The sequence below is a fragment of the Lipotes vexillifer genome, unplaced genomic scaffold (genome assembly GCF_000442215.2).
Source record: "Lipotes vexillifer unplaced genomic scaffold, Lipotes_vexillifer_v1.1 scaffold961, whole genome shotgun sequence".
Taxonomy (NCBI): domain Eukaryota; kingdom Metazoa; phylum Chordata; class Mammalia; order Artiodactyla; family Lipotidae; genus Lipotes; species Lipotes vexillifer.
Window position 1 is genome coordinate 84,824 of NW_006776468.1, and position 13,440 is coordinate 98,263.

Here is a 13,440-nt window from a genome sequence, read left to right on the forward strand (position 1 = left end):
AGGAAGGTGCTCTGCAGGGCCTCTGCCCTGGTTGGGGTACAGGAGAAGTAGGGGCCAGAGCTGGTCTGAACACCCAGGAGGGGGTGTGCAAGGGGCTTTTGCCAGAGTTGCCTGGCATCAGGGTGTGGCTCCCCATACTTGGGGTGCCCTTATCAACTCCCAGGGGAGGCCCTACCTCAGCAGCTGTCCTTGGGGGTCTCTGGCCATGCCTCCCAGCAGCAGTTCCTCCGGCCAGTGCATGAACTTGTGGGAGAAGCCATGGCAGCCCCCGCTCAACTCCTGAGCCACATTGGGAGCCTGGAGGGGGACAGCGGAGGGGCTCATTACTCAAGGCCCTGGTTTTGGATAACTGGGTGTCTCTGGGCTGGAACCTCCAGGAACCATGCTTGCCACGGAGCTCTGTGGACCTGGAGTGTAGATAACTATTCTGCTGAGCCTCTTGCCTACTCTGTAAGGGAGCACCTAGTGTCCTGCAGAGAGGAGGCCACAAGAGGGAGCAGAGGCCTAGAGACAGGCTGCGGGGAGGAGCTGGCATAACTCTGGTGGTTTTGGAAAAAGGTCGACGTACACAGGGCCACACAGACACTCAGGAAATTAGGTATGATACTCGTGCTTAGCTAATTTGTCCTGTTTCCCTGTAAACGTGTATTTTGATGAAGTCCAGCCTTTCTGGGCTTAGAAAAGGACCAAGGGATTCATAGGCCCCTTGAGGGTTCTTTAGCAGAGCTGAATAGGAATGGAACACTCTAGGTGTCTAGCACAGTGGAGGCAGGGTAACAATGTCCAGGAAATGGGGGGGCAGAGCACAGAGCAGTCTGCTCTCTCCTAGAACAGGGGAACATTTGAGGGGAAAGGGAAGGAAAATAACCCGTCCCTGGCAGACCTGGTTGGAACCCACCTGCCTGCTGTGATGGTTAGGGGCACTAGATGGGCAGTGGAGGTCGTCAGGGTGCAGACAGGGCCGCCCCACGTAGGCCTGGCCCACCTGTGCCTTGTCTAGCAGCTCCCGGAAGCCCTCAAGGGAGGCAAAGGGGCCCAGCTCCTCCAGCAGCTGCTCTGGATCCAGGTTGGTCCACTGGATGTCGGGGCGGCCCCTGCAGGGGAGAGCTCATAGTTGGTGAGGATCAAGGATCAATGCCCACCCTCCAAACCACTGCGATGGGACCCATGTAGTAGCCCCCCCTCCTCCTAGCTGCTCATCTGTCCCTCTGTGTGGAGGGTGGGCAAGGCTCAGTCCAGCAGGCTGCTGCAGTGAGCTGTGGACAGATACCGGGGCTGAGATGGACCTCAAGACAGATGGTAGTTAACACAATGAAAAGGCCCAGAAAAGCCCCATTGCATTCCTTCCCAAAGCGTCTACCCTTGGTTCTAATACATAACCATACAGGCACCCGCTTATAACAGGTTTTCTTTCTGGCCTGGGTCACAGCTGAGCTGACACCTAGTTAAGTCTCCCTGGCAAAGTCTTTCTGGGGATCTTTTCCATCCTTTGTTCAGATCTTACAGATCTTCGTGTTTTGTCTAAATAAGACAGGTCTGCCTCTCCTTCGGAGGTGAGGCGAAGGGGGATGTGGAGAGAGCCCTGAGGCTGCCAGTGCTCTGACCCTGGCCTGGGACGTAATTAGGCCCTGGGTGAGCTTTTGATCATCATCTTTACTCCCACCCTCCTTTCTGCTGGGGAGTTCCTGGCAGGGGATGAAGCAGGGCCCTGGGAGCAGCTGTGGCAGCACTCACGGCAAGTAGGCAGAGCCCCCTTGGAGTTTGGCTCCTTCCCAGAAGCAGTCGAGGGGGGTGAGGATCACGCAGGGAAACAGCTTCTCAATCATCTGCCAGGGACATCCCAGGCCACATCAGTCCTGTCCCTGGGCTCTTTTCTCCATGACCTTTGTAGGATGCCCTCTGCAATGCCCCCACCTCCCGACGCCACCTCCCCCTCCCCCGTCTCTCCAAGCCCTCCCTTACTGCAGAAAAGGCTCCACCTCTACCTAGTCTCAGAGAACAGCTCAGGATACTCACCCGCTCAATCATTCCATTTTCAATTAGGGGAACTCCTGACTTGTAGCAGATTTTGTTCAAATCCCAGGACCTGCAATAGCCAGGGGCACAGGACATCAGCAGAAGAGGGGGGATTCCTGCTCCAGCCCTGCTGCAGCACCTCTCACCCCCAGCTGCTCAGGGGCTCAGCCAGACTCACTTTCCATAGAGTGATACTTGCACTTTACTGGCGGTGAGGGCTGCCTGGAGGTGGAGGCCAAGTGCCTCAGGCGTGAGGACGTTCTCCCCCTCCTGGCGCGGGGTCTGTATCAACATCTGGGAGGTGTATGCAGCCTCCTCCCCCAGCTTCTCCTTGGTGTATTGCAGCTCTTGGCTCACCCGGCTGCCCGCTGCCAGAGCAGAGAGAGAAAGCTGGGGGGAAAGAGCCTCAGTGGATCAGAGCTCTGGGGGACGTGGGACCCTAACCCACAGAGGCCTCCCAGGACAAGTGGGGGAAGCTTCTCCCTGGTGGCCATGCTGACTCCCAGGCTCCTGGCCCTCTGCTTGGAATCTGGAGCGGAGAGGTCCAGCTGTGTGGCTCTGTGGAATTCTTGTGGGACCTAAGGTTTAAGCACGAACCCGGCTGGCTGGGTTTGGAGCAAATAACTTTAAAACGAGAGATCAACATGAGCTGGCCAGGGTGGGGCTCTGGGGGAGCGCTGGTAAGGGAGCCCTCACTCAGTCCCTCTCTACCCTGGTGGGAGGAGAAGGGACAGAGGGGCCAATAGGGAGGCTGCCCTTGGAGGGTCTCCAAAAACAGGTCTAGCGCTGGGACTGGCTCCTAGTTCAGGTTGTCCCAGGCAGTGGTTTATATCCAGACACTTTTTTGCAAACTGCTCTGCAAAGGCTGGGGTGTGCCTGGCAATAACGGCTCTGTGGTGGCACAGGTGCGGGGGAGGGTCAGACAGTCTTTCAGTGTGATGCTGCCAACATACTGCTTCCACTCATGGAAGCACTCGTGGATCCTGGCAGAGGTGACATCAAAGCAGGCCTGGGGAAAAAGATCCCTTTCACCAGTCTCTCTGTTCAGACAACGGGGAGTCCCGGCGCCAGGCCTGCCTTCATCTCCTTGATCAAGTCCTGCACTGCATTGGCCACGGAGGCCAGCTCTGTACCTGGGATCTGGGGAGGTGGGGATGCTGTGAGGGATGCTATAACCTGACTGTGGTTTGGGGGAGGCGAGGGCCAGGGCCAAACCACCCCGGAGGCTTTGTGGACTTGGCCTGGTCTTAGACCCATAATCCTGCTTCAACCCACCTGGGGCCTCTTCCTGTAGGTCACTGCCACCCTTGGGGCCCGACGGACTGCTTCTCTGAGACTCCAGCCCCACCTGGGATTATCATGCTCCCCAATCTCTTTTCCAAACCCACACAATCCCCTCACTCATGCGAGCCCCAAACCCTTGGTAACTCCCCATCACAGATTCACCCATATGCTCACACCTCCCATCCCCACAACAGTCTCACACAGCCATCATCCTGCCTTCTCCGCTGGCAATTCCACCTACTCTTTTTCTTCCTTTCCTGACTCCCCACTCCTCTGCAGTAGGTCCGTACTGCAGTGTTTATTTCACCAGGCTTGGGCCAGAGCTGCCACAAGGATGGACAGGAGGGGAGGGCAGAGATAAGCTCCTCACAGTAAGTGAGTTTGCTGAGGGGAAGGAGGCATGGGAGAAAGAAGGAACCCGGACAGAGCTAATAAGAAAACAAGAGAAAGAGACAAGCAAAATTTAAAATACAGCATCAAGGGAATTCCCTGGAGGTCCAGTGGTTGGGACTCTGCACTCTCACTGCCGAGGGCATGGGTTCGATCCCTGGTCAGGGATCTAAGATCCCTGCAAGCCATGTGGCGTGGCCAAAAAATTAAAAAAAAAAAATACAGCATCAAAGGGAATAAGGAATCCTCAGAGAAAATGAGGAAGAGAAAAAGATAAGTCTTCGCTGACGATGATGATGACAGAGAGGACGACAGATGCACTAGGATGTATTGTGAGGCAAGAAGAGACGGGGCGGGGGGGGGGGACAAAGGCTCTGGACAGACCTGGCTTTGGGTCTTGGCTCTGATGCTTGGTCTGTGCTTGAGTAAATTACTTAGTCTCTCTGACCCTCAATGTTCTCATCTGTGAAATGGAGAAATGCCTACCTTGGTAGAATTAGAATCAATGCGAGCAAAGTACTTAGGAAGTTGTCCAGAACACAGTGGGTACAGATATGGAGTTGTTATACAATAGCTGCTGGGAGAGAAATGATATGATGGAAAAATAAGAAAGAACTGGAGGAAAAAAAGAGACTGTAAGTGAGTGGGGAAGAAGCAGGGGGAACAGTGGAAGGAGACATCAAAATCATCACATTTGTTAAAAACTTTACAAAAGGGGCACATAGATACAATGGAATATCACTCAGCCATAAAAAGAAACGAAATTGAGTTATCTGTAGTGAGGTGAATGGACCTAGAGTCTATCATACAGAGTGAAGTAAGTCAGAAAGAGAAAAACAAATACCGTATGCTAACACATATATATGGGATCTAAAAAAAAAAAAATCGTTCTGAAGAACTTAGGAGAAGGACATAAAGACGCAGGAATAAAGACGCAGACGTAGAGAATGGACTTGAGGACACGGGGAGGGGGAAGGGTAAGCAGGACGAAGTGAGAGAGTGGCATGGACATATATACACTACCAAATGTAAAATAGCTAGTGGGAAGCAGCCGAATAGCACAGGGAGATCAGCTCAGTGCTTTGTATCTACCTAGAGGGGTGGGATAGGGAGGGCGGGAGGGAGACGCAAGAGGGAAGAGATACGGGACATATGTATATATATAGCTGATTCACTATGTTATAAAGCAAAAACTAACACACCATTGTAAAGCAACTATACCCCAATAAAGATGTTAAAATAAATAAATAAATAAATAAAAGCCACTGAACTGTGGGGGGAAAAAAAAAACTTTACAAAAGGGAGAATATAACCGGTTAGCCAGCATGGAAAAAGAGTCCACTTTATAGGTAATCCAATAAATGCAAATTAAAATGGCAATGAATTATCATCTTTCAAATTAGCAAAAATTTAAGAATTGGTAGTACTCATTGCTGGCTTACAGGAATGCATTCTAACTTACCTACCGCAGGAGTTTAATTTGGTACAATATTTGGGGGAAAGCAATACTGCAGTATGTTTTAGGATCCTCAGAAATGTTCATAATCTTTGGTCCAGAAATTTCACATGTAAGGACCTGTAAGCTATTGTAGGGACTCAAGCTGTCTCTGTGTGGAATGGGAGCCATGTTATGTTTTAAGAAGAGAAGTGAGATGACGTGGCTTTTTCATCACCTGATATATTCTGGAGCTGAGCTGTGAATGATGAATAGGAGTTGGCCAGGGAAAGAAGTCAGGGAAAGGGGTTCTGGACCAAGTGTGTGCAGGTAACTGTAAGAAGCTCCGTGTTGCTGGGCTGCTAAGAATGAGGCAGAGACAAAGCTGGATAAGCAACCTAGAGTATGCTAAGGAGCTTGAACTTGGTTTTGGAGACTCCCCAAAACCCAGTAGAGAGTGGTGGAAGGGCTCTAAGCAGGGACTGACTTGGCCAGATTTAGAAGCACCACAGGAGGGCAGTGTGGAGGCAGATTTGAAGGTGAGAGGGAAAGATTAGTCACTTAATAGACCTCGATTTCCTGGGCCATCCTCTGAAAGGCCTAGTGATTCAGGGCAGCTGGACCCTTCCCCAGCCTTAGGAGGTGAAATTTGATTAGTCTAATAAGTCAATCACAGTAATTCCACCGTCTTTGCCAAGTGAAGGATTTAGGCATAGGATGCTACAGAGTTCTTGCCAAAGTATATAACCAAATGGGAAGTCAGTGGGGGTGGATGGTGGGGAGGGGTAGGTGGTGTATTTTTCCTCACTTCTAAAAAGGGATGCAAGACAGGGACGACTTCCCTTTTCAGCAGCCACCTTGGGAGAAGGAGGTGATAAGCCTGAGGACAAAAGCCCAACATGCAGAAGGCAGAGGAGAAAAAGACAGAAAGAAACTGGGTCCTTGCTGATGTCCTTAGGTTGCTGAATTATCCATCCCGGAACTTCTCGACTGTCCACTGCTAGACTCCTTGTCGGGGGGGATAATAAATCAGCCTTCTGCTTCCTTCCTCCCTCTTTCCCCTTCTCTCTCTTCCATGTGGCTAAAAGCATGCTAAATGATAAAATCAGGAGTGTACTGCCAGGCCTCAACTAGAGCAACAGCCGCAAGGGTGGAAAGGAGGGATCTGAGAGAGGCTGAGAAGGAAGAATTTTAATTGTTTAGTGACCAATCCGGTGAGCAAAAGAACTGAGGCTGACTCTCAAGGTTTCAGCCTTGGGTGTCTGAGTGAACAGTGGTTCCACCAATTGATACGTGGCTGTCCCCTGCCTTCCAGACAGAAGGGCTGTATGTTCCTTATCTTTAGGGACAGCTCCAGTTTCAAACCATCTCTATCACTGTTCCTGTAAGGACTAGTTGGGCTACATGTTGTGATTTTCCTTTCCTTTTCTTTCCTTCCTTCCTTTCTTTCTTCTTCTTTTTGTCCGCACCACCTGGCTTGCGGGATCTTAGTTTGCCGACCAGGGATCAAACCCAGGCCCTCGGCAGTGAGAACACAGAGTCCTAACCACTGGACCACCAGGGGATTCCCTGTGATTTTTATTTTAGAGAATTTATCTGAGTCCTTCAGCTTTAATATTGATCAGGAAGGAGAAGTCACATTCCAAATCTCACCACGGCAAAGCTGGAGAGTCCAGAACTCTGATAGCTAATGTCTAGCTTCTTTCTTTGCTTTCTGCATTAACAAAACAGGAAAGGAATGGAAAATACCCTTCAGTCCTCACTGCCTAGGGCATTGTTGGAAGAAGCCTCAATGACAGACGTACAGAGAAAAGATCAGGTCAAGATCACTGCTTTCACCTCACCCATAGCCCCAGCTAATACAGGGCAGAGTGATATTCTTTTTTGTTTTTAAGTAATGTCTTTTTTTTTAAAAAATAAATTTATTTATTTTTATTTTTGGCTGCATTGGGTCTTTGCTGCTGTGCGCAGGCTTTCTCTAGTTGCGCTGAGCGGGGGGCTACACTTTGTTGTGGTGCGCGGGCTTCTCATAGCAGTGGCTTCTCTTGTTGCAGAGCACGGGCTCTAGGAGCACGGGCTTCAGTAGTTGTGGCACGCGGGCTCAGTAATTGTGGCTCGTGGGCCCTAGAGCGAGGCTCGGTAGTTGTGGCGCACGGGCCTAGTTGCTCCGCGGCATGTGGGATCCTCCCAGACCAGGGCTCGAACCCGTGTCTCCTGCGTTGGTAGGCAGATTCTTAACCACTGCGGCACGGGCCTTTGCTCCGCGGCATGTGGGATCCTCCCAGACCAGGGCTCGAACCCGTGTCTCCTGCGTTGGTAGGCAGATTCTTAACCACTGCGCCACCAGGGAAATCCCAGAGTGATATTCTGACATAAAGAGAAAAGACCTAGGAATTGATTACCACCCTCTTATATCACCCTCGCACAAGCAGCAGCGAAATCCAGTGGGATCTAGCCTATCCTGTGCTGGAGTGTAGGAGAAAGGATGAGGAAACATGGAGGTACAAGCAGTGTTTAGATTGGGAAGATCTGGGGAATGGAGAAGGAAGAAGAGGTGGGAGACAGCCTCTACTGTGGCAGGAAATCCAAGAGTCATTTGGGACCACCCAGGCAGCAGTAGTGTGGGTGGGGCTATGTGCATGTGCGTTTGTGCGCACGTTTGTCTTGGGGCTGGGGGCAGGCAGGCACAGAGAAACATCTGCTCTGGACCCCAGGGCTGGCCTAGAGTGTGTATATATGTGAGGGTCTGCAGAGGGCTGGGGGGTTGGGTGGGGATGGGGTGTGGGAGCCCAATAGGCAGGCAGGCTCCAAGAAACATCTGCTCTGGATCCTAGGGCTTGCTAGCATTTAAACTAACTCAGGGGTGTGAGAGTCTAACCTGGGCCCTGCCTTTGGGTGTGGGCCAGGGCTGGGGGAGGTTTGGGCAAGCCCACAAATGTAAATTTCCCAGGAAAGAAGAGAGGGGAGTTGGACTCTGTTAAAGGGTTGCCATACCAGGCTCCAGCAAAAGAGAGTTATGTCAAAACTATTAATAAGAAATGATTTTACTCTAATGCTGCCATTAGGAAGTGAAGATCTGGTTCCATTTGACTCTGCTGTTGCCTCAAAGTACAGATTCTGTGCCACTTTTCCACTAAATGGTTGCAGGGGACCTCGGTGTATGGGACCTCTCCCTGGAGGCCTGCCAGATGATTTACTGTTTCCCCAGCCTTCTAGTTCTAACTTTTCTGACTCTCCTAGTTAGATGCGATCTCTCCCTGGCTTCTTTTATACAACATAATCATTTTCTGCTTTGTATTATATTGTATATTATATCCCAGCATATATTTTACTTTCCTTGCTACTAAAAGATGGGTCTTGTTTTAGTTGCCTTTACAAGCACTGCAGTGCAGTCAAATACATATTAAAGATTGCCAGTAAATGCTAAATAAACACACACGCACCCACAGATAACTGTTCCATATACCCATTCACAGGGTTCCACCATCTGCAGATGTCCATTTATGGATGTGAGAGGGAGCAGGGCTCCCAGACGCCCAGGCTCTGGAAGGCAGGTGCCCCCTCCAGACCCAGCGCAAAGCCCACCAGAACTCAGTAGCCAGCTCCTCACCCTATTCTCACCATACCCAAGCAGCTATGGCCAGTGTCCACAACTCACCTTCCACCCAGAGCTGTTCTAGGTCTGTTTCAATGATGGCCACGCGGAGACCCAATGCTAGGGCCCCAAAGGCCAAAAGTCCCAGGAAGAGCACTTTGCCACAGTGTCTCTGGATCCCACAGCCCAGAGAGAAGAGCAGGCCCTGGAAGTAAGCACGAAGCCAGAGTGGAGCCTGAAGGCTCCCAGCTAGGATCTGGGATGGAAAGAGAAGGGTCAGCCAGGCATTACTGCAACAACACATGAAAACTTTCCCTTTTCTCCTTATTACACCCCTCTACCAAGCTCTAGCTTCTTGGTTTCTGGATACAAGACAGAGGACCTAAACAGACACGGGCCCAAACTTGGAAAAAATTTGACTCCATTCCCTGCTTCTCACCCAATATACACCTGAGGAAGGCACAGATTCCTTTCTGAGATAGGATACATATACACACACCTGTTCTCAGGTGGACAGAGGTGGACATAGACACACCTACTCTCACCGGGCAGAGCAGGAGGAGACACGGACAGACAGACACACAACACAGCTTTCCCGGGCGAGGGCCAATAACACATGGCATTTAAGAGACATCACACCTTGCCGAGTGACAGACCTGGGGTCTCTAGACCTGGCCTCTTCTTCCGGCTTCCCTTCCACTCACCTGGGGTGCTGCAGATCGAGCTGGGGGTGTGTAGCCCGGGGGCAGCTCCCCAAGGGGTGGCGGCCGAGCCATGCTGGCGGGGATGGGGGGCCTGGGCGCCCCCAACCCGCGTTATCTGGGCGCCCCCATAGGCTGGCCTGGTCCCGCGTACCGCGAGGTCCCGCGTCGGAATTCAGTGGGGCCGCTTAGCCGCGGGTACGGGTGTACAGTGGCGTTCGTGAGCTGTAGGAGTGCAGAGCGGTTTGGGCCCGGGGCGCGGAGCCGGCGTGGCTCCCGCGTGCAGGAACAGCTACGCGACGCCCGGCGCGGCTCGAGGTGGCGACCGCTGTGCCGAGGAGGCGTCTGTAGTCCAAGAAAAAGGGAAAGGCCGGGGCTACGCCCTCCCTTTGGCTTAGTCGCCGGCAAATTACCCGGAGCTGCGCGGCGGATCTGTTGCTAAGCAACGGCGCCGCGGGGGGCGGGGCAGGAGACCACCCAGGCAGGGCCACCCCTCTCCTCGCTTCCCCGCCCGCCTGCCTGCCCTCGGGGAGGAGGAGGGAGGGAGAACCCGGAGAAGCGCTGCGTTGGCCAAATGTTAAGTCAGGAGAGACCAATGCTGAGAAAAGGTATCTGCTGGCCGATCCAACCAAGACCCAAAGACTGCTTTTCACAACCCTCTGCCTCCATTCTCTTCCACTTCAGTCCACTCTCTCCACTGAGGCCAGTCATCTCTCTAAAATGCGAATCTGATGACAGCTGCAAAACACAAAGCCCACTTGGAGCACAGGGCCCTGCAGGATCTAATCAAAGTCTTCCCTCCCATAGTTCCTTCACACCCACCCCATGTTCCTTACAGCCCTGCAGAGCCACATGTAATTTCCTAAAGCCACCATGTTATTCCATGTATTTCTGCCTTCTTACACGTGGCCCTCTTGTTTTGGCAGGCCACCTTCAAAACGGAGCATGAGGGAATTCCCTGGCTGTCCAGTGGTTAGCACTCCGCGCTTTCACTGCTGAGGGCCCGGGTTCAATCCCTGGTCGGGGAAATAAGATACTGTAAGCCTCTCAGTGTGGCCTGGAAAAAAAAAAAAGACCCAAAACTGAACATGCATCAACCATCCTCCTTTGAAGTCTTCCTTGAGTCACACCACCCCTCCTAACGGATAATTGCTTCTTTCTTCGTGCGCCTTGTAACACTCAATTTGTATATTTATTATTTCACGTGATACAATTTATGTACTTGAAAGTCTGCCTCCCTCACTAGAGAGTAAGTAGGTGCTCAGTAATTGTTGAGTGAGTCATTTGAGAGTTGCACAAACCAGTCTTGGAAGTGACTTGGAAACAGAGACTAATCCCTTTATTAAACTTTCATCAACTGTCTGGCCTCTGAGTATGTTTCTGCAGGTTCCTGACTGATTAACCCTGAGTGGCAGAGGAGGGTAAAATCAATATACTAGCATATGTAAAGTCTGGGAAAGAGAAAAAGAATCTCCAGTGAACTCATTACTCTAACACAACTACTATTATCTCTGGCCAATTTCTTGGTCAATTCTTCCAGACTTGTTTATGATTACATCACAAACATTTCATGTTACTACATAGTCTTTGTATCAATCATTTGGAGAATGTCCTTAGGACAGATTCCCAGAAGTCGGGGTGTTTGGTCAAAAAGTATGAACATTTTTATGGCTCTTGCTACATATTTCCAAACTGCTTTTTGAAAAGTTGTGTCAATTAACATCATCTCCCTGGAGATCTCTCCTCAGTTCTGGGGAAAGGGGAACTTTAGGCCAAGTGGGTGAACACCTAGCAGGTTTGCCACTTCCATTGGTACATTCATCCAGCAAAATGCCTTGGAGGAACTAAGACATATGTGATGGTGTTGGCTAAGTAGTGACTACACAGTAAAAGCAGCATATGTGCATAGCACTTTGTTCCTCCCTGTCACAGAGAAGAGGGTCCTGTTGTGGATAAAGAAAGTGTACCCTCAGCAATTCTCTGGAAATAGAAATAGCCTCTAAACTAGGTTGTGTGGGCCCCCAGATTGCTCTTGCGGCTATAGCAAAAGATGAGTATGGCTGGGTGTCATCAGGACTGGAAATAGAGAGGCTTTGCTGTAAGTAGGTCTTGAGGCCTCCTTCCTTCTCGCTAGATTTGCAGACATAAGGTCCATGGAGAAATAGATTGCTAATCACCTGGGCCTTGGGACTGTTTCCACAGCAGGCCCACCATTGCTAACAACTGTGGTAAAGTCTGGCACTTCTATGGATGCTTTCAGGGCAGGGCCTGCCTGCTGAGAAAACTTCTTGCCTTGTAAAGTCTAAACACCAGGGTGGGAGAAACTAAACTGGTCTGCAGTTCCAACAATTCTAACCCAGGGCCTAGTGCCCTCTGACTGCTCTGAGCTCCAAAGTGACCTTTCTTCTCCCCAACAAAGTTGAGTTCCTAAGTACAACTGAGCTCAGCCAGGGTGAGCTAAAGCCACAGACCCCAGGGAACAGGGAGGGAAGAACCTTCTCTTTTCTCTCTGTAAACAGCCTGCTTCAACTATGGAATAGCCTGGTTCACAGTCACTTCCACTGGACCTTGGTATGTGTCTTGGGCCCAAACCAGAGAAATTCTCCAAGGAATAACAAAAATAATATCTCCAAGGATAATCATTCATTATCACCAAGGAGTAAATCTCACTACTGACTGAGACAAATATTCCTTAAGGTCTCTTATGGAGCCAACCCTTTGCTAAGCTCTGGGGTTGCAGAGTACCTGATTTTCAGAAGTTCATAGCCTAAGAGGGAGCACAGAGACCACATGGGAAACCACTGTGAGCTGGAATACTCAGGGAAGTTTCCAGAAGTGAGAAGATCTGGATGGGAGAGGTGGGAGGGTGACAGAATCTAAGAGGAAAAGACGGGGCTTCCCTGGTGGCGCAGTGGTTGAGCGTCCGCCTGCCGATGCAGGGGACACAGGTTCGTGCCCCGGTCCGGGAGGATCCCACATGCCGCGGAGTGGCTGGGCCCGTGAGCCATGGCCGCTGAGCCTGCGTGTCCGGAGCCTGTGCTCTGCAGCGGGAGAGGCCACAACAGTGAGAGGCCCACGTACCGCAAAAATAAATAAATAATAAATAAATAAATAAATAAAAGGAGAAGACATGGTTCAAGGTCTGGATCTTTCATTTACTGGCTATGAGATCTTGGGCAAGTCACATAGTCTCTGACATTGCCCTAAGGATTAAATGAGATAATATATATAGCTGAGGAACAGTGCCAGGAAAAGTGAAGCAAACCACCAAACACACACACACACACACACACACACACACACACACACACACACACACACACACACCAGGGTAGCGTCCATGAGGGAGGAGCCAGGGTAGGCCTTCTTTCCCTGGTATTCCCCAAGCTACTCACTCACCATGCTTTGGGCTGGCTTCTGTAACCTGGGCCAGGCAGTCAATGACACTGAGATGTGGAGGAGGGAAGCAGATGCCCTAGCAGCCCCCCACTACCACCCATTATGTTTAGGGGCCAAGCCTGGGAATGTATGCCCCTTCCCTCTAGGCAGATTTATTCCAGTAGCACCTGTCAAGTCTCTAGTGCTAGAGGCTGCAACCAGAGATCAGAAAATGGCCTTTTACCTTGATGGTGAGGGAAGGAGAGAGGATAAGAATCAAGGCAGAATTTCCCCATTTATCCATGGCAGAAGAGCCCCTAATGCAAGCCTTCTGGGTGGTGGCAGATGGCTCAGGCTGAAGACAGGTCATCCTGACCTCTAGTAGACTGTGTTCTCCTGCTCAGCCTCTTTATCTCCCTGTCAGCTCCATCAGAGCTGAGCTTTCTAGACCTTCTGTCTGGGTGGTCCTTCCCCACACCCCTCTCCCCCTTCCTCAGACACATTTAACTATTTAAAAAGCAGCATACCAAGACCTGGCTTATGTACCTTCTTAGGAGTAGGGATGCCTGTGGATTTAAAAAAGTCTACTCTTTGCAATTCTCTGGAAATAGGAACAGCTTCTAAACTAGGCTGTGCAGACC

General features: G+C 50.9%; 1 protein-coding gene across 1 annotated transcript in view; it reads right to left on the reverse strand.

The window, feature by feature from the left end:
* The window catches only part of PTCH2 (patched 2), a 15,215-nt gene extending 5,719 nt beyond the window's left edge, over positions 1-9,496 (reverse strand). The window contains exons 1-8 of the mRNA XM_007450352.1: positions 9,425-9,496; positions 8,784-8,976; positions 2,195-2,384; positions 2,017-2,086; positions 1,735-1,826; positions 899-1,094; positions 176-297; positions 4-27 (exon numbers count right to left, since the gene is read on the reverse strand). Coding sequence (XP_007450414.1) covers positions 4-27; positions 176-297; positions 899-1,094; positions 1,735-1,826; positions 2,017-2,086; positions 2,195-2,384; positions 8,784-8,976; positions 9,425-9,496 — 959 coding nt within the window. The remainder of the gene's footprint in view (positions 1-3; positions 28-175; positions 298-898; positions 1,095-1,734; positions 1,827-2,016; positions 2,087-2,194; positions 2,385-8,783; positions 8,977-9,424) is intronic.
* Positions 9,497-13,440: the final 3,944 nt, after the last annotated feature.